Consider the following 27523-nt stretch of genomic DNA (forward strand, 5'->3'; position numbering starts at 1 on the left):
ACGCCCTGAGGGCAAAGTCTTCGTCTCCCCACCCCCCCGAATGCGCGCGCGCGGCGGCGGCGACAAACCGCAACTCTCGCAGGAAAAAAAAAAAAGGAACGGGGGTGAAGTGCGCTACGTCAGAAGCGCAGGCTGGGAGCTCCTTTTTTTTTTTTTTACGCTACTGCCCTAACCTCCCCTCTCCCGCGCCTTGAGCAGCTCTCCTGAGCCCCAGCGGCCCTGCTATTGGCGGGGGTGTTGCAGGGAGGTGAGGAAGGCAGCGAAGGAGAAAGCGGCACGTGACCGGAGCCCCGGCAAGGGGCTGGAGCAGCGGCGAGGGCGAGTGCGCGCGCGCGCACGGAGGGGGGAGGGGCTGAGGAGGGCAAGCGGCAATAGCAGCGAGAGCCGCGGCGGCGGCGGCAGCTGCGGCACGTGCTGTAGGTGACGAGGCGTTCCGTTCGCGTCAGGGGAGGCGTTAATAGAGCCGTCGCGCGGGCGGGGTTAACGGTCTGGCCTCCCTTCTCCCCTTCCGACAGGGGGAGAAAGACGGGTAGCGGTAGCGGGTGAGCCGCGCTTTGGGCGGGAGCAGGTCCGTCGCCGGGGCCCCGCCTCGTGGCGGGCTGCTTGAAGCCGGCGTGAGAAGGCAGAGAAAAGGGGCGTTGGCCTGGGACAGGTGTGGGGAGAAGAACTGCGGGGTGAGGCAGGCTTTGGACGGGGTGGGTATGGGCGTAGCAGGACCGATGTAATTGGTTAATTAAGTATTCCGGGGGGCACTTGCCCCCCTTGACTACGCCCATGGGGGGACGGGACTGCAGCCAGTAGTTCAGTCTGAGGTGATGCGAACGTGGCGTTGGGGTTCAAGAGAGGCCGCTTCTTCCTCTGTTCTTGTTTCACGTGTTCTTGGTTCCCCCTCCCCTCTCCCAAATCACAGGGCCGATTCGGAGTAGGTTATATCTGAGGGTACCACTATGGAGGAGGAAGACTGGGACGAGGAGATCACAGATGACAACAGGAGCAGTACCACGGGCGGAGGTGGAAGGACTGCTTTGCCCCTCTTTCAGCCCAGCTTCGAAAAGCTGGTGGGTTGCCCAGGGAATCCACAAATCAGGATGAGTGAAGAGGTTCCTCCTCATCTCTGGCCAACATACCCATTGCATTGTAGTCCTGTAAATGTGTCTCTTTGGGTGTGAGTGGGTTGGTGGAAAAATGGGAGGGGAGATTCCAGTGGGTTGCCATATTTCAAAAAGTGAAAATCCAGACGGAAAAGTTTTTGAGCTTTTTATTTTATTTTTTTGAAGTTTTTGAGAGATTTTAAATTTTAAAGAAAAATTGCCAAAAATGACACTGTCGACATTGGTTATCATACATGCAGATTTTCCCAGAAGTTTCAGCGAATTGTGCCCAGACACTGCTTCCAACAGCCGATTGGCTATTTCTGGGAAAACCTGGGCGCGTGGCAACTTTATTGATTGAGCTCCAGGACTTTTTAAGACCCACTTGAGAGTGCCGTGTTTTTATTTATTGGCTTTGTTTTGATAACATTTAGATACTGCTTGACTGTAATATGAACTGATCTCCCCTGGAAGTAAAGTAGTGTACATTAAGGAGAGATATTCTGGCCTAGTCATCTTATTATTAGCTGGAAAGGGGTTTTTTTTTGAAGTGGCACAGGCTATTCTACTTTTGTACTTCAGTCCTACTTCATGCTACACATATGTAGACAAAGCCTAATTCTTAGGTACTTTCGCTTTGCTTTTTGGAGCAATAATCACGATCGGAAGCTGCTCTTTGGATGCAGCTTTAGGATGCACTTCTATACAGAGTTAACTTAAGAATGCGACACTTTTATTTGAGTTTGACTTTGTTAGAAGCAAGCATGCAGAGGATTGAGTTATTGCCTTATTTTGTCGCTGAACTTCGCTGTCACCTTGGTTTATTTTCTTCCTCTTCTCTCTCCCCCTGCCCCAAGCATCTGTTATGTGGATGGTGGCTTGAACGTTCATGGAATAGAAGGGGATATTTTTTCATATTTGATCCAGTACTATACTATCCATGTGAGCAGCTCTTCTATGTTTATATGCTGAGCATGCAGGAAGAGGCCTCATTTTTCTACATGTGCAGTGTAGAAGTGCAGTGGAGAAATGATGTGATTTGTGTCTCTGCTGCAAGTCATTCTGCTTGTACTTGGGCTGGATGTGCAGGGGGCTGCTGTGCCTTGCATGCTTCTAGCATAGATGCTTAGGTTGGTGTCAAATGCACAGGTGGCTTTGCCCCATCTTTACTAGCATGCCTTGTTTTTCTGCTATTCATGCAGAAGGTTTGCCCGCTGGATGCTTATGAGGAGTCTTACCACTTTGGACTCCACTAGGAGGAAGAGTGGGATATCAATTGATTAAAGAAATCTAAAAATATAAAAACACAATAGACAGCTGGAGGCATCAAATGCTCCATCCCTTTCTACAGAAGTTTTCCATCGCTGCTATATTAAGCAGGGAGTAGGAAAAGTGTCTTTCTCCATGCCAAACATAGACACATTGTGGGTTGCTTGAGTAAGGCTTGGACACACTATCCTTCTACCAATTTTTTTAAAAAATGTGACTCTGAAATCCTCTGGTGAACAGTTGAGTGGTTAAAAGCAAGGCTCTAGTAGACTATACTTGGGGCGGGGGGAATGGCTGGTATAATAGTTCCAGCATGGTCTTAACTCTTCACGCAACCCAGTCAAATGGGTGAGGTACAAATAGTAAAATTATTTTTATTTTATTGTAGGGCAGCTTGTCTACAGGAGCAAATGAAACCTCATGCAATTTCAATCAGAATGCAACCCCCCCAGGTATGTGATAAGACTTTAAAAAGGAATATTCTGTCTAGAAAAAAGCTGGTACCAAAAACTTTGTAGTCAAGTGTTCCTAACAGTTGAAGCCTGTTAAATTGGGTTGACTATGAAGTCTTGTATGAGATCAGCTATGAGTTTAATTATGGTATTGTTGAAATTAAGTTCACCTGAGGGGTTTGAAAGCCCTACAGCTGGGCTGTAGAGTGAATTGGGCTAAATATAAGTTGTTGATCCTTTTTAATTGATCTGCATAAATTTGCAATTGAATAAAACAGTAATGGTGAAGAAAACATTTTTTACTTTTTAAGAGAGGAAACTTATTTGCAGCAGGAAATATATTGGAGGCAATTTTCCTGCTGTTAGAAAGGGTAAATTAATTCCTCTTCTACAGTACCAAGTCTGCTACCTATATTACTTTGATTGCTTCTATTAAGGAGAAAAATAAGTCATTAAGAACTACTTTCTGATTAATCTGGAACACTGTAGCCAGCTACCTACAATCAGTGCTACCATCTAGACCAGGCATAGGCAAACACTGACTCTCCAGATGTTTGGGACTACAATCCCCTTCATCCCTGACCACTAGTCCTGTAAGCTAGGGATAATGGGAATTGTAGTTCCAAAACATCTGGAGGGCCGGAGTTTGCCTATGCCTGATCTAGATTGATGAAATGTACGTTTTGAATAAATTATGTTTGCTTCTTAAAAAGATCAGACTTACGAAACTCAGTTTTCTCCCTCTGTGTTCTGTAAGAAGTGAGTTATTATTTATTTAGTACCAGCCCCTATTTGCACGGTTACATGAATTGGCACTTTTTAACAATGTAGACATAGTTTGTGGACTTGAGCTACAGTCCAAAGCGTCATTGAACACTTCTAAGGAAACCTGTATAGAAGTGTGCTGCATACTGAGTTAGACTGCACCTGGAGAACAAACGGACTTTGTGAAGTAGTCTGCACATTGATTTTTTGTTGGTCCTAAAAAGTCCATTCATCTAGGATTTTTTCCTTGAATGGAGAGTCAGATATTTATAACTTTTGTCGAGAATGCTGAGTAATTCTTAAGGATTCCCTCCTTCCCCCATTATAGCAGTTTACGGATAATTACTTGTGTTTATTGCAACCAATGTGAATTTAGTTTCCAAGATGTTTAATTGCATGAATATTTAATATTTAAATACTCAGCACAATAGAAGAATACAGGTAATAGCTAAATTAACCCCCCAAGAATATTGGCAAAGTGGGTAAAGGTAAATAGATGTTTTGTTGGGTATTTATGCTTTAAGATACTTAGTATGCAAAGCCAGAAGGTTCTGTCATCATTATAATTTATTATATTTTGTCATTTGAAAGTTTGTGCATTGAAGCACTGCCAGCTTGTTAATAGTTTTATGCTTACATTTTCATAAGTATTTGACTTTTCAGCAGATCTGTTAATATTTAACTGTACTTCTGAACATGTACCTTATGAACATCTTCAAAATGTCCAACGTAATAACTTCTTTTTAGGACGTGGTTCCACTGAAAATGCAGCTCCTTGGGGTCGTACGTTTGGAGGTATATATTTCTGTATATTCCCATTTGTGTTCTAGGAAATATAAATCATATCGGGCTCTCTAAATATGTCTCTTAATGTTGTGCATTCACACCTTTTGCTTTTCATTGGGCACAGTAATGTAACTTAATGTTGGTATGTGTCTTCACTGTATGTATAGTGGTTTTGGAAAACAGTTGTGTCCATGATTGATGCTATGATACTTCCCTGAACACTTTAAAATTAAAAATTCTTTTTGCCTGTTGGAGGGGTGGGGAGCCTTTTTCAGCCTGAAGGCTGCATTCCCCAAAGACCAGCTTTCTGGGGGCCATATGCCAGTGCTGGCATGGTCTAAATTAACATGGGTGGGGCCACCCTACATTGTGTTACACATGCAAACACACGTAGCATGCATGCACACACACATCCAGTATTGCCCATTAATTTCCCTTTTCTGCTACAATTAGGTTAGGAAAAGGTGTTCTTATTGGAGCCAATACAAGCTTAACAGGGGTGCCTATTTTTGGGAGACGGAAGTCACAGTACAGGGTGAAAGAAGATTAACATTTTCATCCATCACCATCTCAGCTGTGACCCTTCCCCTGAAATGGCTGCCCATGCAGTGTTTAGTTTAGAAAAAAGCCTCTGATCAGCAGTACTAGGTGAGTTTTATGAAGCCTAATTTTGGCTGTTGCGAGAATGACTGCTGGCCAGATATGGAGATGAGATCCCTTTGGTATGTGGGTCAGAGCATTTACATAGATGGCTTTGTACGGGAAAGGGCATAGGAGATACTTAGTAAATAGTAAGTAAGTAATTTTTTTATTTATATCCCACCCTCCCCAGCCAAGACCGGGCTCAGGGCGGGTAACATCACTTAGTGAGTTCTTTCATTGTGTTGTGAGCCAGGTGTGCACACATATACCTTTGAACAACTGCACAGGTGAGCCAAGAAGTCATTAGTTAATTTGGAAGCTCACTGTTCCTTACTTCAAACAAGCAAGAATATAAAGCCAGTTTTAGGCTCTGGCTTCATAGTTTGGCTTGTCTGGAAGCCATTCATCATAGTTTGAAGGGAAACCTGGGCTACAATCCTAGCTCCATATACCTGTGGGTAAGCCCCATTGCATTCAGTAGGCATTCTGAGAAGGCAAACATTAGGATTGCAGTGTTGCCTGTAAAAGAAATTCCTGGGTTATGTAAAGGGAAGAGAAAAATGGCTGTATTAAGTCAAGATAAGGCCTAACTAAATGCAGCCATTGACTGCATTCAGAAATAACATTAAATAATTATCAGAAGTACAAGCAAGTTTCCCACTAAGCAAAGGATGGAAGTATTTGGGCAGTGCAAGGGTAGACAGGCACACAAGTTGGTTGCTAATCTCTGCTATTAGTACTAGATCAGTACTAGATCAAAGTTTAGCAATATGTTGTAATAAGGAAGCATTGCAGTGAGGTGAGTACAGAAATTGTTTTGCATCAATGTCTGAACTGAGCCATACAGCAGGCTTGCAACACACAGTAGGCCCAACTATTTCTTGTTGAGGTCACACCAATGTCTGGACTCTCATAGGAGATTGTAGCAGCGTTGCTCTTCACTAGTCCTTTCTGCTGTGCTGTGCTGAGCTAAAGCTAGAGTTCATAGTTCCCTTCTTGCTAACCACAAGCTGTAAACCTTGTCTTAGTTGAGTTCAACACAGCTTGACAGTGAAAAAGACAACTGAAGAGCAAAGTGACTGCAGGGCCCTCTGGGAGCCTGCACATTGGCATACCATCTTATGCAAACTAGTTCATACTGAACAGTCTTCAATACAGTGGTCTACGAACTTAATCCATTCCGGACGTCCGTTCTTAAACCGAAACCGTTCTTAAACCTAGGTGCACTTTCCCTAATAAAGCCACCTGCCGCCAGCGCTCTTCCATTCTTAGACTGAGGTAAAGTTCGCAAACGGGACACTACTTCCGGTTTTGCGGAGTTTGTAAACCAACTAGTTCGTAAGCAGGGCTGTTCTTAAACCAAGGTACCACTGTATATCTAAACAAAGTAAAGAAAGTAATCGTCTGTGGTAAACAAATCTTTTGACATTTGTTAGGTGTTGGTGGAAAGCCAAATGGAGAAGACAAACCAGCAGGTGGATTTGGAAGTGGAAGGACTTTTGGAAACCGAGGTAGATTGTTTGGTCAAACTTGTGTTTGTCACATGCAGGTGCTGGTTGTTGCTGGCATCTGCAATTTTATCTTAATCCTAACCACGCTTTTAAATGTTGAACTAACTTGGTCAAACAGTTCTAACTGCTTCAGTAACTTTGAAAAAGCTCTAGTGTGCATAAAGTTATTTGATAAAAATTAAGGCATTTTGTGAGAGAGCTGATAGTGTAATTTGATAAAAAAATATTCTTAATGGTAAATGTAAATCATGATAATTGAAATCAGTGTAATGTTTAATATGAGGATGCTTCGAGTATTCATTCTGGTTCAACTGAAACGTGTGTGTCTATATCTTTTTACCTATGGTTCCAAACCTTTCCCTCTACGGAGTGCTGGAAAATTGCTGAGGTTCTTGTTGAACCACTTAATGATTTTTCTGCCAGTTGTAGCAATTGTAATACATTGTGTCAATTTAATTTAATTTAATTTTTATTGCTGCTTTTATTTCTTGTAATAAAATAAAAACAAAGATACAGTTAAAATCAACATAAATATTTAATGCAGACATGCTGCAGATCACCAGGATGAAGCTCGTAGACCTCTAGTGGTCTATGGAGAGCCAGTGTGGTGTAGTGGTTAGGAGCAGTGGACTCGTAATCTGGGGAACCAGGTTTGCGTCTCCGCTCCTCCACATGCAGCTGCTGGGTGACCTTGGGCTAGTCACACTTTTTTGAAGTCTCTCAGCCCCACTCACCTCACAGAGTGTTTGTTATGGGGGAGGAAGGGCAAAGGAGAATGTTAGCCGCTTTGAGACTCCTTCGGGTAGTGATAAAGCGGGATATCAAATCCAAACTACTACTACTACTACTACTACTACTACTACTCTTCTTCTTCTTCTTCTTCTTCTTCTTCTTCTTCTTCGGACCACATTTTGGGAACCATTGCATTGTATTGTAGGATCTTTTTTGCAGGGAAGGGGGAGGGAAATATCAATTTGAGGTTATAGCCCTATGGACATTTACCTGGGAGTTGCCCCACTGAATCCAGTAGGGCTTACTTCTAAGTTGATTTGCATTGGATTGTGCTAAAAATGTATCAAAAAGTAGAAAATAAGCAGTTTACTTTTGGCATGCAATATAGTCATGTGACTTTACCTGTTTCTCTGCCATATTAAATATGTATTAATTATAGGCGGCCAGTGAAGACAATGGGCCAAGAAGAGGGAAGGACAGGCACTAGTGAGGGATAGAAATTCTGGGAATAAATGCTAATGTTCCTCAGGGCTACTTAAAATGTTCATGTGTGCTTTGAAATGTGAGTGAATGAACTTGTAGAACACTTGCCTTTCTCTTGCTTTCTACAGCTACATCTGGAAATAGATTTGAAGAAAGGAAGTTTTCAAGCTTTGATAGAGGTACGGTTGCAAACCTCCCCAGAGTCCTCCATCTGTTGATATACTTTAAAATACCATTAAAATATATGTTCTAGACTAAATACAAAGCAAGACAGTTATAATGTACTGTATAGCCCCGTTTTACCATGGAAACTGCCTTGGCTGCCTGGTATTATTACCTCTGTTGGGAGAGGGACAGGAGAAGTGCACCCCTGTTATTTCTCCTTGAGTTTTCAGTAACTTTTGATAAAATTGACCATGATACTTTTCTAGATGGCTAAACTCTGGAAATCTAGGTTTGATTACTGCAATGTAATTGTTGTTGTTGTTGTTATTTATACCCTGCCCTCCCCAGCTAAGGCCAGGCTCAGGGCGGCTAACAAGCAATAATAAAAACAAGTTGAATGAATACAACTTAAAAACAAGATTAAAATACAACATTAAGATATTGAAACATTAAAATGCAGCCTCAGTGTACAGTATTATACATGGGGCTGCCCTTGAAGATGGTTTGGAAAATGCAGAATTTGGCCAGATTGTTGATTGTGGCAGGACGGTCTGAACATAAAATAGCAATTCTGACATGCCTGCTTGCCTATCATTTTCCAGGCTCAGTTCAAAGTGCTAGTTTTGACCATATAGCATTATACAGCTCAGGACCTCAGCGTGCTGTTGCTTTTGTGAGGAAATGTACAACCCCAGCAATAGTACAATAATATTTGCACATGTTTGGTATAGAGAAATAAGTTGTGATTGTCTGATGAAGGGCGGTGTACAAATTTAATAATAATAAAAAACACCTGTTTTTTAATAAATTGAAAGATAAATGTGAGCTTTGCTTACATCCTTAAGATAACTTTTAAGTATCTGCAGAACTGAGAATTTTTTATTCCTTATTTTATTTTTGTCATAGAAGTAGTTGATGATGACCAAGAAAGCCAGCCAAACAGAGAAGTTCCTAGGAGAGGAGGTAAAGCCCTAAAAACAACAAACCTTAGAATTCCCATGCTTGCGTTTTCTTCCTTGCTGGTTTTGGAACATAAGTTCTTTTAAGACCAGAAAATTATTGATCAAATACTGTTGTATCTTTGTTCTCAAGGAATGATTGCTGGTGGCAATAGGGGTGGAAGAGGATCTGGCAGAGGAGGATTTGGGCGATTTGGAAGTAAGCTCTATAGTTTTTAATTGTGTTAGTAACCAAGTAAAATGTAATTATTCAGTCTAGCCTAGAGAGTCTAGAAATGAAAATATCTCAGATAGGTTTTGTGGTTAAGATTTTGTTTTTGATAACTTACACAAACACTTATTTGGGGAGGAAAAAAACCTTTAAATGGACTCACTGTCTTGAAGAGTCATTAGTTACCAACAGATTAAGACCAATATTTGTTTTTATCCCAGATGTATATAAACTTTTTAAATTGTAATGTTGGACCAGAAGAGGATAAGGGATACATGGTGAAATGAGCATAAGATATAGGGGAAAATATCTCAGTGCACATCTAGGAGAGAACTCACCTACAAATGAGTGGTATGAAGAAAATGTGGCAGTGTTTCTTAATTACTTAAACCCATGCATTTTATAAGAATAAAAAAAGAATCACAGTACAAGTTTATTTCAAATTGATCTATCCCTGGTAATTAATGTAAGGTGAACGATGGAACTCAACACATTCAAAAATACACTTTTTCAGTATTTGAGTGAAGTAGGTATGATTTAAGTTTTTATTCATTTAATATCAGTCTGTATTATAATTCGTTTACTTGGTAAGATGTATTTTTTAATGCTAATACAGTATTTGCTTTTTAAATACTAGTAGTTCATGTGGGCTGGAGAGTGCTATTTTAGAAAAGTTGCTTTTAACATTTAAAATATTTATATTCTACCATTGCATGAAAACCTTTTCATCTTGTAAAACAGAAGAAATCCTTATGTTTGGGTTCAATTATAACAGATGATGAAACAGAGAAACAAGATAGAAGACAGACTTTTGGTGGATTTGGTTCCAAAAGAGGAGGGTTTGGTGCTTCAACTGGTAAGAGTTAAAAGTGAAATTTGATATATATAGTTGGCTTTATTCCCTTTGTCTCTGTGGTGGTATGGATTTGAAAATTGCATGGAATTGTTGACAGTTGATGTGACTAAAATAATAGATTATAGACATGCACAATCTAGAAACCAATAAATTGACTGGTGATTGGTTTTACATTGCGCTTCATTTGTAACCACATTCTTCCAATTATGCATTTGTTTTTCAGGTGACTCTGAAAATAGAGGCAGAGGAGGCAGAGGTAAGAATCCATTGTTCACATAAAACATTTCTATTTTGACTTTTTTTTGTCTCTAAGCATAACTATTTTGTTTATTACTAACCTTGGTGCCTGATAATTTGTCTCAATCTGGCCAAGTCCCATATCTGTTCACTTTGAATTCCTAGCATAAGGATCTGCATTATAATTGCCTGATCCTTTCTAATTGTGTTGTTAAAACTGCTTTTATTTTTAACAATTCCTTTCAACATTTTAAACAGGTGGCTACAAAGGAAGCAACGAAGAAGTAATTGGAGGTTTTGGAAGAGGTATGTGTCTGGTGCGATTGAGTTTTAGGTATATATTTGGGTGTGTGAAGTGTAGCATTGTTGGTGTGTGTGGTTGGGTGTTCACAGGCTGGGATTCTGGATTGGGATATACCAGGGCAAGGTGAGCAGGGGGAGAATGGGTACGGTGTCCCTGTTACAGTCACGACGGGCAAAGAAATATATGGTGCTTGAAGGAGGTCACTGTGAGTGTAGAGGGTATATATGTGTGCAGGCCATTCCCTCTTCTGGCTGTCCTATTAGGTTCCTGATTCCTTAGCTACTGGATCATCTACTTTTGATTGATTTCTCAACAGCTTTTGAGACCTTCAGCCATGGTATCGTCCATGACTGACTCTCTGATAATGGGGTGTTGGAGTCACTGTACTGTATTAGTGGTTCATTTCCTTCCTGCATGTTGGGTTCCAGAAAGTAATATGGGGGTGGGGGTGACAAGATACTACATTGTGTCCAATACTATTTAACATCTATATAAAGTCATTGAAAGTGAACCTGAGGACATTTGAGGCACCAGTATGCTAACAACACACAGCTCTATTTCTCTATCACATCTAAGTTTAGAGGAACCATGCTGGTACCTGAGCTGGTACCTGGATGAGGGCCAATAAACTCAAAGGGAATCCTGATAAGATGGAGACCCTGTGAGCAAGTGGGAACTTGTTTGTTTTGGATGGGAAAGAAGGGAGGGGCCTGCATTCTAGGGGTGGTCCTTGCGACATCATTGTCACTAGAGGCCCAGGTGACCTCAGTAACTAGGAGCACCTACTGATTTTGATCACTGTGCCCAGTTACTGAACAGAAATAGCTTGATCCATGGATTGGTAACTGGATGATTCAACTAGTGTAATGTATTGTGTGGGATTTCCTTTTAACAGGTTCAGCTCAGGACTAGGTTACTCAAATTACTTTTTCCCATCTGGTCACTAAGGTCTATGGAGATGGCCTGTTGGCTGTGCTATGACCTGCTTTATATCAGCAGGAATTCCCTGTGGCAGCAACTATCTATTCCCTGTGGAGAGGTGGCAATAAACTGTTACATGCTTTCACTAACGATTAAAGACTCTTCACTGTGGTATTTTCCTAGTTGCTAATGCTAGTTCTTCAGTTTTGAATTTAGTGATAATGGCTTTCTGGAATATTAATTGTTTGTGTTGTACTTTTTAATTGTTGTGTAAAGTGTTCTGTATTTTCTGAATGAAAAACAGTATGCACGTTGCAATAATAATTATTTAGATATAAGCAACTTAAAAAAAATCTGGCTGTTTCCTTCCTCCACCTTCGCCGCATTAAGCAGTTGGTCCCTTACCTCTCCGGCCCTGATCTGCCCACAGTGATCCCTGCGATGGATGCGATGGCCACCTCCAGGCTTGACCACTGTAATTCGCTCTACGTGGGGCTGCCCTTGAAACTGTCCCAGAAACTCCAGCGGGTGCAGAATGCTGCAGCGAGGCTCCTCACGGGGTCCCTGCCATGGGAGCATATTCACCCAGTGCTTTACCAGTTGCACTGTCTCCCAGTAGAGTATCGGGTCAGGTTTAAGGTGCTGGTTTTGACCTTTAAAGCCCTTTGTGGCTTAGGGCCCTCGTATTTACGGGACCGCCGCTTCTAGTATGCCCCGCAGAGGACTTTAAGGTCCATGAATAATCATAGTTTAGAGGTCCCGGGCCCTAAGGAAGTCAGATTATCCTCCACCAGGGCCCAGGACCTTCTCAGTGATGGCTCCGACCTGGTGGAATTCTCTGTTCCATGAGACCAGTGCCCTGCAGGATTTAACTTCCTTCCGCAGGGCCTGTAAGACAGAGCTATTCTGCCTGGCTTTCAATTTGAACTTAGTCTGATCTTTTATTCCCCTTCCTCCCCTCCCCCTCCCCTTTTTATGAAGATTACCTGCTCTTGGATCCCACAGCCAATTCTCCCCTGGTCTCCTCGCTGGCCCAAGTAGGACTAATTTAGCCAGCTAGCCCTGGTGATCATCTAATGTTTATTGGATGGATCCCCCCCCCCCAAAAAAATTGATTTTTGAATTCTGAATTTATTGTTATTCACGTTTTATACTGTATTTTATGCTGTTTTTTGTTGCATCAATTAAGTGGTTTAAATTTGTTGTTAGCCACCCTGAACCTGGTTTTCTGAACCAGGAAGGGCGGGGTATAAATAAAAATTTATTATTATTACTGATAGTGTTTTCTTCCAAACGTTCATTTCGCTTAAGGTATGTGGAAATCGGATGGTGATTCAGAAGCAGGTGATGGCGCTGGTACGTTAAATTAGAGCAAATTAAGTGGCAAGAGATACTAAGAAAATTGATTGATTATTGATGTTCATGAACGTAAAGACAGCTCACACTTTTAACTTTTAAAATACCTAATGGCACATTAAGACGGAAATATCTAGAGCATTTCTACCTACCCTTGGGAATAAAAATGAAATGGCTACGATTACATCCAGATGTCACACTTCCAGGTGGCTATTTCGTTTCTTGCTTTTTCACAGAAAAAGGTTTTAAATATAATAGTACTTAAAAATGATAAGTAATATATTTAATTACTTAGTTTTGTGAGTCCATTCTCAAATCACCAATTATTCTCACTCTTTCCTGATAAGTTTTGCTACTACAGCCAGTATTCAATACTGTTTCCTTGTCATGCATACATTTAAAATAGTGCATATAATTGGAGATGTATGTATTATAAAAGGAAGAAGACTAGAGTGTACTAGTACATGTTATTATCCATATTGTTTCTTGCCAGAAGCTCATAGGATTCAAGGAATCCACTGGCTATTTTATTTTAGAAAAAAACACAATCTTGATTTTGTCACTAAAGTTTTTTAGTGAGGAAAAAAAATTAATGCAAGTAAAACAATCTGAAAAGCATTGTCACAAAATGATTGTGGTGGTTGTGAAAATGAAGATATGGTTGTGTTGTACCCAAAATGTATGTTACTAGAAATTCTGTGCTCAGATGGTGGCATCCAACTTAATGCTTGTAGACATGTACTGGCACAGTGGGGCTTATCCTTCATCTCCTATTCTCCCTGCAGCTCATAATGTGCCCCCAAAATCTGTTCCAGAGTTTGGGAGACACTCTAGAGCAGAGTGTGGGGGTTGAAGGGGGAGAATTGAAACTGGAAGTTGCATTCTGCAAGCAGATTTCCAGTGCACCATGTTGCCCAAAACATAACGAAATGGAGAAATTTTGTATAGCTAGCACACTTGCTTCTTAAGGATTAAATCTAACATATACTCTTGTGTTTGCAGGTCCAAAGGTGACATACGTACCACCACCACCACCAGAAGAAGAAGAAGCCATCTTTGCACATTACCAGACAGGGATAAACTTTGACAAATACGATAACATTCTTGTGGAAGTTTCAGGACATGACCCCCCACCAGCAATACTGGTTAGTGCTGCTGCTTTAAATATTTCTAACAAGTAACTTCGTTAGCCTCAAGAGACTGAACAGTTGTGCAAAGTCACCAAGTTTTGGGTTGTTTGATACCGATCTACTTACTTAAAATATTGGACTATAGTCATAGGCTCACTTGCTGCTTTGACTCCTCAATTCAGCTTGACTTTTGTTTTTTCTTGATCTTAAAGACGTTAGCAGGTCAAGATTTTCTTCTTGAACTCCTTTAGAACTGTAATCCTTTTATCTCATATTAACGTGGAGAAAGTCCATTGTAAGGTACCTTTCAGACTGAATGCTTTTGATTGGTAACAGCTGTACTCGCAGTTGGTTTTATGTTACAAGGTTAAAAGAAAAATGGTAACTACTAGTGTGTCCTGTGCTATGTTTACCGTTTTCTGCCATCTCATTTTTAAATGCTCAGCGATGCCATATAAAGAAACCACTTTGTGTGTACAGTTCTCTTTTTGCCAGACTCTGCAGATTTGAAGAGAAATTTCATGTACCAGCAACCTATTTTCTCCTTTGCTGATTTCAGAAATATAGTGACATAAGTGATTTTGTTTTATTTTTAAAAAGTGGATCCATGCCCTAGTCTGCCCAGCCCCACTTGATCCTATAAGCTTCAAAAATAGTTATACAAAAAAGAATCTGTAAGACCTAGAGTGTTAATTAGTTCCTGTAACTGATTAGCTCAACCTACATTTATATTACTGTCTGGACTGTGTAGATACAAAAGATGCTTAGGGAAGCCCTCAGTAACATACTTTAAATTTATTTTGTTTTATTTATGAATTACATCCTATGAAATGCTTCAAAACATCTGAACAATAAAAACATAAACAATAAGGCATATGTAAACCGTTTCAAAGCTGATACAGACTGGGATAGACTTTTTCACTGAAAAGGCTTGTTGAAAAAGGGAGGTCTTCAGTAGGCATTGAGATTGCAGCTGTTGTGTGTAACAAGGAGGAGTTCCAAAGAGTTTGTGCTGCCCTGCTAAAGGTCTGCTTCCTACATAATACAGAATGGACCTCCTGGAGAGATGTTATCTGCAGGAGGCCTCCTGTCTTGCAAACTGCAGTGAATGGTTACAGTTTACAAATACTTTGCTATTTTAAGAAAGAGAATGGATTCATCCAAAAGTCCTTGGTTTAGAGGTATCATTAAGTCTGGCCACCTGCTCAGTTTTGAGGTTGCAGGTTGTGTTAAAAATATAAGAGCACATAAGGAGAGCTAGTGGTAACCCCTAGGTTATGGTACTCTTTCTCCTAGAAAAGATGTTTTTTAGCCTCTGCCTTGCTATTCCAGAGACAGTGCAAAACTTTTGAACTGCCTTTTTATTTTAAAAATATTTCTGTACTTCAAGGACAGTACTTAAGGACCTACTGATTCACTTAATTTCTACTTATTTGTTGCTAGGGATAACAAGAAAATGCTACTTTATGTTCTTTTTGTGCTTTTTTGATGCTAGTATTGATTTGCTTAGCTTTCTCAATTTTATTTGCTTTTAACATGTCCATTCTGTTCTTAGACCTTTGAAGAAGCTAATCTATGTCCAACATTGATGAAGAACATTGCTAGAACTGGATATCTTAAACTTACTCCAGTGCAGAAATACAGTATTCCTGTTATAATGGCAGGGCGTGATTTAATGGCATGTGCCCAGACAGGATCTGGAAAAACAGTAAGTATAAATGATGGATTCTGCTATTTGAGGTGGAGGATTTGGGGCCGCAATAATAATCTGACACTTGGTTTTTAAGCATTTAATTTCCAGGTTATTTACTTTGCCCAGTGGGTGAGTCTGTCTTGGCACTTCAATCCATTCCCAAGATGGACTTGAAGCGGTGATTTCTGAATCACTGGTAGGGATCCATTAATGAACTGTGAGAGTCTTAAATGGTGGGTCAACAAAAATAAGTTCTCTGTGAATGTTACGTTTGGGTCCCAACCAAAATCCCATTTTGGTTTTGTCTTTGAAAAACATATTTTTGAAGTGCCTATAACTCATCTTAATTTATATTATGAAAACCTGTTAGAAAAAAGTTCGCTTCGTACAAACATAAGAAAATATGTTTCACTTTCTAGAAATACTAGAAACTATATTCATTGTGAAAAGAGTTGCTTTCACTTAACAAACACTTCATCAGGCTAAATTGGGTTTTTCCTACTTTAAGCATGTTACAGATAGCATTAAAAAATTCAGTTGTGGTGCCTTGCTTGGGCACATAGCACTTACTGGTACTCTTACCCTCTGCTTCCCTCCCAAAATCTGTTCTGGAGCGTTAGGAGAAGGAAAATAAGGGGGAATCCTGTCATGTCCACTGGTGCAATGGTTCATATTTCCCAGTACAGGTGCTCTGTGAATATCTTAATTTGTTGTCAAAATGTGCATATTTGGTATACTGGTTGAATATTTTAATACATCTCCTTTGCTGCTGCTGCCTTTAGGTCTATACTTTAGTTCCATCTGAAGTGAATAAACAGCCTTATCTTTTGGCGTATTAGTGTATTGTGCTTTGATCTACTCATTATGGGACTTGGAACAAAGATTCAAGCAAGAATTATCCTAAATTTGCCTCTCAGAAATGTATTTATTTATTGATAGGAAGGAGGGAAAAGAAAGATGATGGACCATAGTCACCTAGTTATTTTTGAACGTGTTCTGCTAATTTTCCTTTCTGTGGGCTTCTTTATACTGAGATTAGAGAACACATCCTGGGGTTTTCCTTTTTTGGGGGGTGAGAAACTTGTCAACTATAATATATTTGCCCTTTAGGCAGCTTTTCTTATACCAATTTTGGCTCATATGATGCGTGATGGAGTTACTGCCACTCAATTTGAACAACAGCAACAACCAGAATGTATAATTGTAGCTCCAACTAGAGAACTGATAAACCAGATCTTTCTGGAATCAAGAAAATTTGCACATGGGTAAGTGTTTGAACAAGCTAAATCTCAAAGATAGTAGTGTGTGTTTAGTAAGTGAATTTTGGTTGTAAAAGTGCTGTTTGTGTAATTAAGGAACCCCTGCAAAGTTGGTGTGGTGAAATGTGAACCTGTTTGGTGAAGCAAATTGCCAAATGTATTCTGACTTTTATTACTCTGACATGAGCAAAATGCTTGCTTCATAAATACGTATACTGTACTGAAAAGGGGAATTTGATGATAAACATGTGAGGGCAAAAACCAGAGGGGGAGATAGGTGGGCCGGTTGGCATAGGCCCATGATTTTGAGGAGGCCTACTCCCGAGTACCCCTGGTAGAGGCAATGGGGTGGGGGGCTTTGGTTAAATGGGACCTACATTTCCCATTTAGCCTGGGCCTATTACCAGCTTTGCATGACTCTGAATGTGTTCTTGAAGATTAAACATCATAGCGAATAGCTTCCACAAGCTGCATGTTAAATGATGGATCTGACCTTATAAGAATGCACTTACTAGGCCTGTTTGCATTGGTCTATGGAAGGCAATGTAAACACCTGAAACTTCTCATCAGAAATAAAGTAGTATTGAAAGCATTGAGGCATGATCTGTAGGAAAGTCATGGTCTGTTTTATTGCAGATATATGCTGATGCATACTGCTCATTCGTCAAACCCTCCTCTGGTATTTCATAAGAGAAAAACAAAGCAGAGCATTGGCTTAGCATTGATGTGCACACTAGAGCTTGTGGTTTGTTTCTCCCAAACAAACCACAGGTGACCCCACAGCAGCTACATCATACTGATGTGTAAAAGTAATAACCATTCAGGAACTCTTAATTCATACCTTCAGGAAATTGAGTTGGAGAGAAATATACTGACTCCGGTATAAATTAATATTGGATATCTTTAGATATCCCAGATTCAATTCCTATATAGCCGAACCCCTGTTCTATAAGCAGTACTTAAAATGGTTAACATCTTATTAGAGTGACAGTGTTATCTTTACCATGCAATATATCTTAATGCTCTTCTGGAATTCAGTCTTGAGGGAACAGCTATTGTGTTGTATTTTTTTATATTTATTTGTTTTTTTCAGAAATGATTCAACAGTCTCTGTTAAAATTGAATAGTGTTCAAATATTGATAGCTGTGTTTTTAAGAGTAAATAGCCTACTTGATTCCAAAATCTGATTAGCAAAATGCTTTTTGCAAATTCAGGGGGAGTTTAAAATGTGATCATGTAACTTTGGGTTCAATCCATCAAACACTCCTGCAGTACAGTCTCCATGCATTTTCAGTGAGTTTTCCTCATCATGTGGAATTCAAGCCCTGTTAAAATGCACAAAGGGCATGTGGTTGTTCAGTGGATTTTATATTTGATATATTAAATTTGTAGTACAGGAGATAACACTTAATATAAAATAAAAAGAAGATAATGTAGCTTTGTTAAGGCCATGGTGTTATGTCAATATGTAAGTGGGTATTGAGACATTGAAATGTGTTCACTATTATCACTAAATGAGAAATGCAATATATTTTCTTGTGCCTAGAACTTGTATAAGACCAGTTGTGACTTACGGAGGAACACAAACAGGTCATTCACTTCGTCAGATAATGCAAGGTTGTAATATATTGTGTGCTACCCCTGGAAGGCTTTTGGATTTCATAGGCAGAGAAAAGGTGAGATCTGTGTGCTAATCCCCCCCCCCAATAAATTGAAGTGTTTTCTCATTACAACAAATATTGATAATCCACTATATAATTAAAAAATCCAAGTGGTTTATAGTAATATTTAGAACAAAACACAGAAAATTTACAATTGGGGACCCATCAACTAAGTATTATGGAAATACATTTTAATTGTCTTTATGGCACTGGTTTACTACAAGCGCTCAGACATAGACACAAAAAAATATAAAATATTTTGTTAAGGGTGGCCTAGCACTGACCTAGGCAGAAGAACAAGTGCTGTGCTTTTACTGTATTACATTACTAAATTATCTATGTTGGCAATGTACAGTATACAGATGCTGTTTGCAACCTGGTTACCTGTGATAAAATAAAATGCTTACCAAGGTTGATGCTGAAATGTGCATGTGTTAGCTGTAATCTCTTGAGTCAGTGTGCTGTTGCAGAAGCACCTGCTGTCGTAGAACTCTAGTGGAGTAACTAGAGGAGTTTTCTGCGGGTAACACTGATGTAGCTGTACTGTGCGTGAAGTGAACCAGTTCCTGTCTAAATGTAGCAGCCTGACACCTGGAATCTACTGCTGCCGCTAGGTGGCAACCATGTTGTAGAAGTTAATGTATACTTTCATCTGGAGTTTAATTATGCTGAGCATTATAGCGAAGGGAGTAGGATGAAAAGCGTTGCAGATGTGTTTTTTTAATACTGTACCATGTTAAGTTTGTATAGCTGTCACATACAATGGAAGTCAGTTTTCTTCATTTTTGGGTTAACTTTAAATTTCTTTAGATTGGGCTGAGGAAGCTACAATATTTGGTGTTAGATGAAGCAGATCGTATGCTGGATATGGGATTTGGCCCAGATATGAAGAAATTAATTTCATCTCCAGGCATGCCATCAAAGGAAAACCGCCAAACACTAATGTTTAGTGCCACTTTCCCTGAAGAAATCCAGAGGTATGTTCAGTGGCAGAGCTTCATGCTCCAGCACTGGGGGGTGGAGCACCTGGTGGTGGGGGCAGCCGCAATGGCACCCTACTGGGATTGCGCTGCTGCAGGCAGTGCGCTCCCCCCGCGCTCCTCTTCCTCTGCCAGTGGGTATGTTCTTTTTAAAAACATGAATCCTAAATTTTAAATTACTAATAAGAGTGGGAACATTTCAACATGAGTTTTTCCAAAAGGTCCACACCTGCACATTTAATACGAGAGGCATTTATTTATCTAACTGTTACACATATGAAGAGTCACTGTCAATTGTGCAGGTTGGTTATGTTTTGGAACACAGTATTGGAAAATGCATGCACTATATGTAATATGAACATATGAATGTGTTTTGTAGAACTAGCTGACTGATAGTTAACTTCTGCTTTCTTGCATATACACTTTCTTGCATATACACTTTCTTGCATATACACCTTACTATCCAAGCTATTTATCTGATTCTCCTCAACTTAACTGTTACTTCCAAGTTAACTTGATTTATTTGTTCATTTTAAAGGCTAGCTGGAGAATTCTTGAAGACAGAGTACTTATTTGTTGTTGTTGGACAAGTAGGTGGAGCCTGCAGTGATGTTCAGCAGACAATACTTAAAGTGAATCAGTATGACAAGAGAGAGAAGCTTGTTGAGATTCTCAATGGCACAGGTAACTACCATGTAACTGGTCTCTTCTCTTAGAAAGATAATGAAATGTAACCAATCGACACAGAATTTTGTTACACTTTAGTTGTCAACTCTTAAGCCCCTTGAAACCAAAAAGTTGTGGAACTGGGCAATATAGTGGGGGTTTTTTTAATGTACTATGTGGAATGTGTAGATGAGATCATTAGAGAGATAAGGATAGCCTGCTTGTTGGTCAAACCAAACTTTTTTGGACCAGGCTATCCTTATCTCTCTAATGATCTCATCTACACATTCCACATAGTACATTAAAAAAAACCCCACTATATTGCCCAGTTCCAAGTGTAATGTTGCTTAATCCAGATTGCTGTATTTAGGAAGTTAACGAGAGAGGTGTTTTAATTTTCAATTTCGCCTTGGGTTTTAGGGTTTCGCAACACCTTGATCTCAGACAAAAATATTGTCCTTTCCTTAATTACTGCCAATCATTCTAATATCCATTCTCTGTCTAGCTATTACAGAATTAATTGGAAGTGCAATTTGGAATTTTGTATTTTTTTCTATGCTTTTATTTGACTTTATACTGGTTAACGTTTAAGATTGTTGCTGTGTGTCCCTTAAAACCTATTTGTATAGGCTACAAGTCTTGCTTTTGCATCTTACCATGACTAGTAGTTACTGTCTGAAGATTTCAGAGGCAGCATGCTTCTCAGTACCAGTTGCTGGGGAGCCAGAACAGGAGAGAGTGAGAGTGTATGTGCCTTCATGGATTGCTTGGCTTCCCAGAGTAATCTGGTTGGCCTCTGTGAGATGCTGGACTAGATGGACCCTTAACCAGATCTAGCTGGACTTTCCTTAATATAGTGTGGGAATTACTAGAAACTACTGGCTTCATTCCAAGCATACTCTGTGCTAAATGGTAGAAAGTTATATGGTGAAGTACTATTAATAACTGCTACTCATAAAATGCCTAAAATTACTAAACCATTCTCCAGAAAGCTAAAAATAAAGCAGTCCTCTCAATCTGAAGCTAAAGATGATATTTTAAGGAGGGTTACTTGAGAAAAGCTGGGATGAGTAAATGTCTGGTAGCTTAACGTAAAATACTGAAAAGCAAAGAAACTAGATTTTTAACAATCTTACTAATATGGGCATCAGAATTACTACTGGCACTTGAAAACTATTGATTTACTATTTTATTTGAATAGATATATCTTAACATTATATCTGCCTTTGTAAAGGTGATAAGCGAACCATGGTGTTTGTGGAAACTAAGAAAAAAGCAGACTTTATTGCAACATTCCTTTGCCAAGAAAACATAGCAACAACAAGTATTCATGGGTAAGTATATATTCATAGTAAATCATGATTCAATTACTTTTAAAGCACCCTATAAGCTGGTGACATTCAAATAGCTAACTGCATTGATTTTTTAAAAGAGAGAGAGAGAGAAAGTTCTTTCCTTCCATGGGGGCAAGATGGTTCTTTACTTGCCCCATTATATGGTATGTCTGTTCTTAATTATCCTAACCAGCAATTTGTACTTTGCCCTTATTTTCAATCTATCCTACCATTCTTTAGTAAGGAGATGCCAGTTCAGTATAGCCTCAGCACACTATATAAAAGTATTGGTTTCAGAAGTATACTGTCTTAATGAAGCAGCAGCATGTCTTTATTGCACTTGAGGTAGCTTTTTTATGTTCAGGAGGGGCTTTGTAAGGTATGAGACTGGTGGCTTCAGCTTATTTGGAATAGTGTTCTTTCTCAGCTTCACGGTAAACATACGAGGATATATTTATCAGTACAACTAGTGTGCTATTCCATACAATAAAAAGGTATCATGACATATCATTTCTTTGTCAATTCTAAAGTGGTCTTTTTCAAACACAGAAAAACATTCAGGCATTGTTTCAAACGTCTGGGCTTGCATAACTTGGTAAGTGCACCATTCCATAGTAGGATGCAATGCAGAATTTTCTTTGTATCTAGATGACTTGAAAACTGCATTTGCACCTTGTACCATACCATGGATTATTGGAGTGTGCTCATCCATAGCTGTCAACCTTCCCTTTTTTGTGGGAAATTCCCTTATTCCAACTCTGTTTCCTGCTGCTATCCCGGATTGTTAGACATCCCGTAGACTGTCCCTGGGACAGGTGAGGCTGCTGATCCCTTATTTTCAAATCTGAAAGTTGACAGCTATGTGCTCAAAACCCTGAGCAAAAAAAGTCTGACGTGCACACTTCCACTTCCTCCCGTACAGTAAGGAGAAGGGCTTCTGATATTATTTTTACTTTTTAAGTAATTTAGCTTAGAATTATGCTCCCATCAGAGGTGCTTGTTTAAAACAAGCTTCATGCCATGAGTTACAGAACTGTCATCTCTGGTTTGAACATAATACTGAAATAAGTTTCTTTAAAGTGAAACTTATTTCAGCAGTATGCCACCTCCTGGTTGTGGAAGGGGAGGGAAGCTAGTTAAGGCTCATCCATATAGCACCATATCATAAGTCATTGGTACATGTGACATGGATAGAATGCCTCGCTTAATCAAATATTGTTGGAGTGGATGTCACACTGTGGGTACAATTCTCCTTTTCTCCTATGTGAAAGACTTGCTCTGAGGAGGTTTTGCTTCCCCCTACCTGCAAAAAAATGGATATAGAGTAGACACAGGTTGCAAAAGCAAACCCAAGAACAAACCCTGAATGTTAGCCAAGAGTGTTGGCCAAACTTCTATGGGTATTATGTACCAAACCAGCCCAAAGACGCAAAGGAAATCTTTTCAACAGTACATAGGCTAGAGCACATGACACAAGCAACTTACACAAGGTATCTTCTTTACAACTGTTTGTTTTCCTGTTTCTCTCCCTATTGCTTTCAACATTTTAGATTGCAGTCGGATCTGGACTTTTAACTCTATGGTCTTTATACTAATCCAAACCTACGTTCTCAGTTGGTTTCATTTCTTTCTTCCTGAATTTACTTCCTGTTTTATTTTGGATGTATGGCTACTTCCCATGCATAAAGGTTGGTAGCAAAAGACTTGTTAAACAGTTGTGCATGCCTGTTTTTCTTGTAAGGCAACATTGCCACAAGTGCACAAGCAACAGTGGGTTGTGCTGTATCTGAGCAGAAACTCAAAAGTGTGGCATGATACTGGACTTCAGCTGCTTTTTTACAATGTACTCTTTGCTCCCAGCTTGGTACACGAAGCAAAATCACCAGCAGGTTACATGCATATTAATACACATTTACCACTTTCAAACCTAGTGGAGGTTCATACACTTTTGAGCTTGGAAAAAGGGTAGGTGTTCTCCCCCCCCCGCCCGCCCCCGATAATGTTTTTAGCTTCTCCAAAATTCTAAAAGTAGTGAGGTTCCTGCTGCCCTGAATATTTCCAGTTGTTCAACAGAGAGCTTGACAGAGAGGAGTGCCACAGCTCCCCACCCAGTTTGAAGCTAGTGAAGAGTCTGGAGGATTGCTCTTGTACCCAAAGGCCTCCAAAGCATCAGAGAATACATAGGGATGTTTGGAGTATAAATCTTGGCTGGTCTCTGAATTGAAGTGATTATGATCTTCTAAATGGTTTTAACTTTTATTTTATTTGTGTATTTTGATACAAAGTCAATAAAACATTGTTTTTTGAAAGATGAGATATGCTTTTGTTTAATTAAATAACTATTGTATATTATTAATAACTGTCAATATGTTTATGGTAACTACAGCTGAAGAGTAAGTTTCATGTACTTGTTTCCCAGCCTCTTACAAGCTGGAACTTACCATATAGAGGATTCTAAAAGTTGGAATAAATATTTCATGGAATGACTTTTGAAGTAGTCATGATATGAGCTGATAGACACTCTTTAGATTTTTCCTCTTTTCATAGACTGCTTTATTTCTCTGAGCTCTGTAGAAACACACAACTATTTGAGACAAGAATTAAACTTTATGATAAACAGTAAGAAATGCCCCCCAAAGCCATTAGCTGTAAAGTTTTGTAACAATAAAATTGTAATAGAATATATGTTAACTTATGCTCAGAACAAATGAAATGTGTTTTGCCATGCCGTATATGCTGCTAACTTTGAATGACCCTAAATATCTGCAAAGCTGGCCTCTCCTGCCATTTAACATTACATATTAGCTTTTAGTTACATGTTTAACTTGGCAAATATGCATTTGAATAAGAATATTCCTGGTGTTGTTTGCTTGTGTATTAGAATCGCTGAACTTCACTCACGTTTGAAAGAGATGTAATTATTTTTCTATTTACAGTGATCGGGAACAGAGAGAGCGAGAAGAAGCTCTTTATTATTTTCGTTCTGGAAAATGCCCTGTTCTTGTTGCTACATCAGTGGCAGCAAGAGGTCTGGATATTGAAAACGTTCAACATGTCATAAATTTTGATCTCCCTTCCACAATTGATGAGTATGTTCATAGGATTGGACGAACTGGGCGTTGTGGTAATATTGGCAAAGCAACTTCTTTCTTTGATGCTAATTCAGACAGTCCTATTGCACAGCCTCTAGTCAAAGTACTTGCAGATGTAAGTGTTTTGTTCTGGAAATTTGCTTTTATTATTACTACTAAACTGAAAGTCACAAAACAAATGACACACTATCACATTTCTTTGAAGGCTCAGCAAGAAGTGCCAGTGTGGCTAGAAGAGATTGCTTGTACTTCTGGTGGAATTGGTTTTAGCAATCCAAGGGGAAACATGTTTGCATCTGTTGACTCTCGAAAGGTAAATCTTAAGCAGAACCACTGATAATGATTGATCCAAAAACTTTATTTTGGATAATCTTGAAAGTTTTTAGAGTCTTGAAGAACACTTTTAAACAAGCTGCTCTCTGAAGCTCCTCAGCCCCCTCTCCCCATTTTAACTTCTCACTCCAGGAAGCTTTAATAAAGGGGGGGGGGGAGTGCTTCAGGGAGCAGTTTACCCAGCCACTCTCTGCAGTACCACCTTTATTAAAGGTAGCCCCAGGGAGGTTTGATGGTGAGTGGAAGGTGCATCAGAGAGCCAAACTGCTCTCTGAAGGGCCCCTCTGCTAAAGGTTGCTTCAGCTGCTGCACAAGTAAGTGGTGCTTCCTAGAAAAGAGGGAAAACAGGAAAGCCCATCCTTTCAAAAACTTGCTTTTTTATCCCCCCTGAGAGCTGCATTCAGCAAACCTGAGCCAAGTTTAACCCCTGCTCAGCATGTGCTTCCAGGGGGTGGGGGGAAATAACCCATTTTCCAAGGATCAGCCTTCCTTAAGCGATTCTTCTACCCCGGGGATGCAAGGGGAAAAGACATTGTTTGCTTTCTCTGCAGACACCTCTTCCCAGGGAATATGCATATGCAGCAAAAGCAAGCAGACAGTGCTTTTCTGCTGTTTCCTGTGAGGTTAGAAGCAATCCACTGTTACCACTTCAGGTTCTAGATCAGGGGTGGGTGGGAGCTCATCACATTTGCCAGAGTGGGGCAGGGGCTCAGGCGTTTTCTGTATACAGATGCTATTTTCTCATGGCTCTGGTTTAATAATGCAAGTTTAAACAAGGTTCTCGCTTGCGTAGAGATGCTAAAACTAGCAGTGGGAACGGGAATTAACTCCCTTTAATGTGGTGTTAAAAACTAGTTTTGTGTTAAGATTTCTCTGTGGCAGCTACCGCAAAAAGCCTGTGTTGCCAGTTTTCAATCTCTCAGCAGTAATGTAATATCTTGAGTGGAGCATAGAGAGCCTTCATATTGTTACAGGACTTTCTTGGTGATATGATATGAGCACTCTGTGCAATGGCAACAGTCCATAGGTTCAGGTTCTCTATAGACATAAACATGCTGCAGTTACATCAGTCAAGAGGGTAACAAGTATTTGCAAGTATAGTAAGTAAATTTGTATCTGACAACTTACCAAATGAAAGTATCAATGGTATTGGTATTGGTTGAGTTGTGGCATAGTTTGTCATTTTCTTAGGGCTATTGTGCACAAGACCAGTTTGTAATGTTGTATATCTCTGAATACAGATTAAACAGATAAATTGTGATCATCATCATCATAATAATTTATTATTATTTATATCCCACCCATCTGGCTGAGTTTCCCCAGCCACTCTGGGCGGCTCCCAATCGAGTGTTAAAAACAATACAGCATTAAATATTACAAACTTCCCTAAATGTCTTTTAAAAATAGGATAGCTGCTTATTTCCTTGACATCTGATAGGAGGGCGTTCCACAGGGTGGGCGCCACTACCGAGAAGGCCCTCTGGTTCCCTCACTTCTCGCAATGAGGGAACCGCCAGAAGGCCCTCAGCGCTGGATCTCAGTGTCTGGGCTGAACGATGGGGAAGGAGACTCCTTCAGGTATACAGGACCAAGGCTGTTTAAAGCTTTAAAGGTCAGCACCAACACTTTGAATTGTGCTAGGAAACGTACTGGGAGCCAATGCAGATCTCTCAGGACCGGCGGCCACTCCCAGTCACCAGTCTAGCTGCCACATTCTGGATTAATTGCAGTTTTCGGGTCACCTTCAAAGGTAGCCCCACGTAGAGCGCATTGCAGTAGTCCAAGCAGGAGATAACTAGAGCATGCACCACTCTGGCGAGACAGTCCGCAGGCACTGCGTCCCAGAAGGAGCTGGTAGACAGCCGCCCTGGACACAGAATTAAACTGCACCTCCATGGATGCAAGTCCAAAATGACTCCCAGGCTGCGCACCTGGTCCTTCTGACCACAAATGTGGAAGTGAACTATAGAGCTCATTTATTTCAGAATATTTGGTGTTCAGTACTGATGGCTATAGGTTTTCTGATCTCTGGGCAGCCAGAATATGGCAGGTACTTCAAGAAGAAAAGTAATCCTGTTGCATACCTTCTCATTGCAATATATAGTTTTGAAAATCTGCTCAACTTTGATTTAATGTAGGTTTACCATGGCAAAGAGAATCACCACAGCGGAGGAGGTGGAGGATTTACAGCATCAAATATAAGTGCACCTGATGAGTCATGGGATTGAGGCTACCATCTGTCATGGAACAACGTTCTTAATTTACCATGCTAAATCTTCCGAACAAGATGGTCATGTGTGAAACTGGCTGGTTTCTAAAATTTATTTTATTAAATCCCTGTGATTTCAGTGCGACTTGCTTCTAAGTAAATGTGCTTAGGATTGTGACTTTAAAATGTTCAAGAAATTGTTAATGTTCTGTTCCCTATTGTTCAGGAAAGGTGATTGGGATAAGCATACAGGAGTTTTAATTTGTTTTTGAATTACTTATTTTTCTGATCTGTTCAATGGTTGTGTGAAATAACACCAGTTTGCCACAAGGAACTGTTGTAAATTATTGTAAAAACACTAAATAAAAACTTAGGATCATGTTCTGTGCAGTACATAATAATCACACCGCCCTGTGCTTTTTGAC

The 27523-nt window shown here is 39.9% G+C and overlaps 1 protein-coding gene across 10 annotated transcripts; it reads left to right on the top strand.

The window, feature by feature from the left end:
- The first annotated feature begins 225 nt into the window (after window positions 1-225).
- DDX4 (DEAD-box helicase 4) lies at window positions 226-27479 on the top strand. 10 transcript variants are annotated; one of them, XM_082241930.1, is made up of 22 exons: window positions 226-247; window positions 911-1100; window positions 2749-2812; window positions 4325-4372; window positions 6442-6516; window positions 7860-7910; window positions 8803-8859; window positions 8989-9054; window positions 9842-9922; window positions 10146-10178; window positions 10418-10465; window positions 12696-12740; window positions 13743-13885; window positions 15426-15578; window positions 16674-16828; window positions 18370-18499; window positions 19295-19461; window positions 20003-20148; window positions 21365-21464; window positions 24401-24671; window positions 24762-24869; window positions 27028-27479. In XM_082241930.1, exons 2-22 carry the CDS (start codon window positions 948-950, stop codon window positions 27115-27117), a joined length of 2184 nt encoding a protein of 727 aa, XP_082098056.1. In that variant the 5' UTR covers window positions 226-247; window positions 911-947; the 3' UTR covers window positions 27118-27479. The 10 variants fall into 10 exon arrangements, with proteins under 10 accessions (XP_082098056.1, XP_082098053.1, XP_082098055.1 ...); XM_082241927.1 differs by lacking the exon at window positions 226-247 and adding an exon at window positions 309-416; XM_082241929.1 differs by lacking the exon at window positions 226-247 and adding an exon at window positions 398-420.
- The last annotated feature ends 44 nt before the right edge of the window (window positions 27480-27523 follow it).

This window comes from Podarcis vaucheri, assembly GCF_965113315.1.
Source record: "Podarcis vaucheri genome assembly, chromosome: 11".
NCBI lineage: Eukaryota > Metazoa > Chordata > Lepidosauria > Squamata > Lacertidae > Podarcis > Podarcis vaucheri.

Excerpts from the sequence above, each read along its gene's own strand:
- DDX4 (XM_082241930.1), top strand. The coding sequence starts at position 948 with ATGGAGGAGGAAGACTGGGACGAGGAGATCACAGATGACAACAGGAGC. Across the intron at positions 6,517-7,859 it reads AAGGACTTTTGGAAACCGAG|CTACATCTGGAAATAGATTT; the intron begins GTAGATTGTTTG and ends TGCTTTCTACAG. Across the intron at positions 9,923-10,145 it reads AGGGTTTGGTGCTTCAACTG|GTGACTCTGAAAATAGAGGC; the intron begins GTAAGAGTTAAA and ends TTTGTTTTTCAG.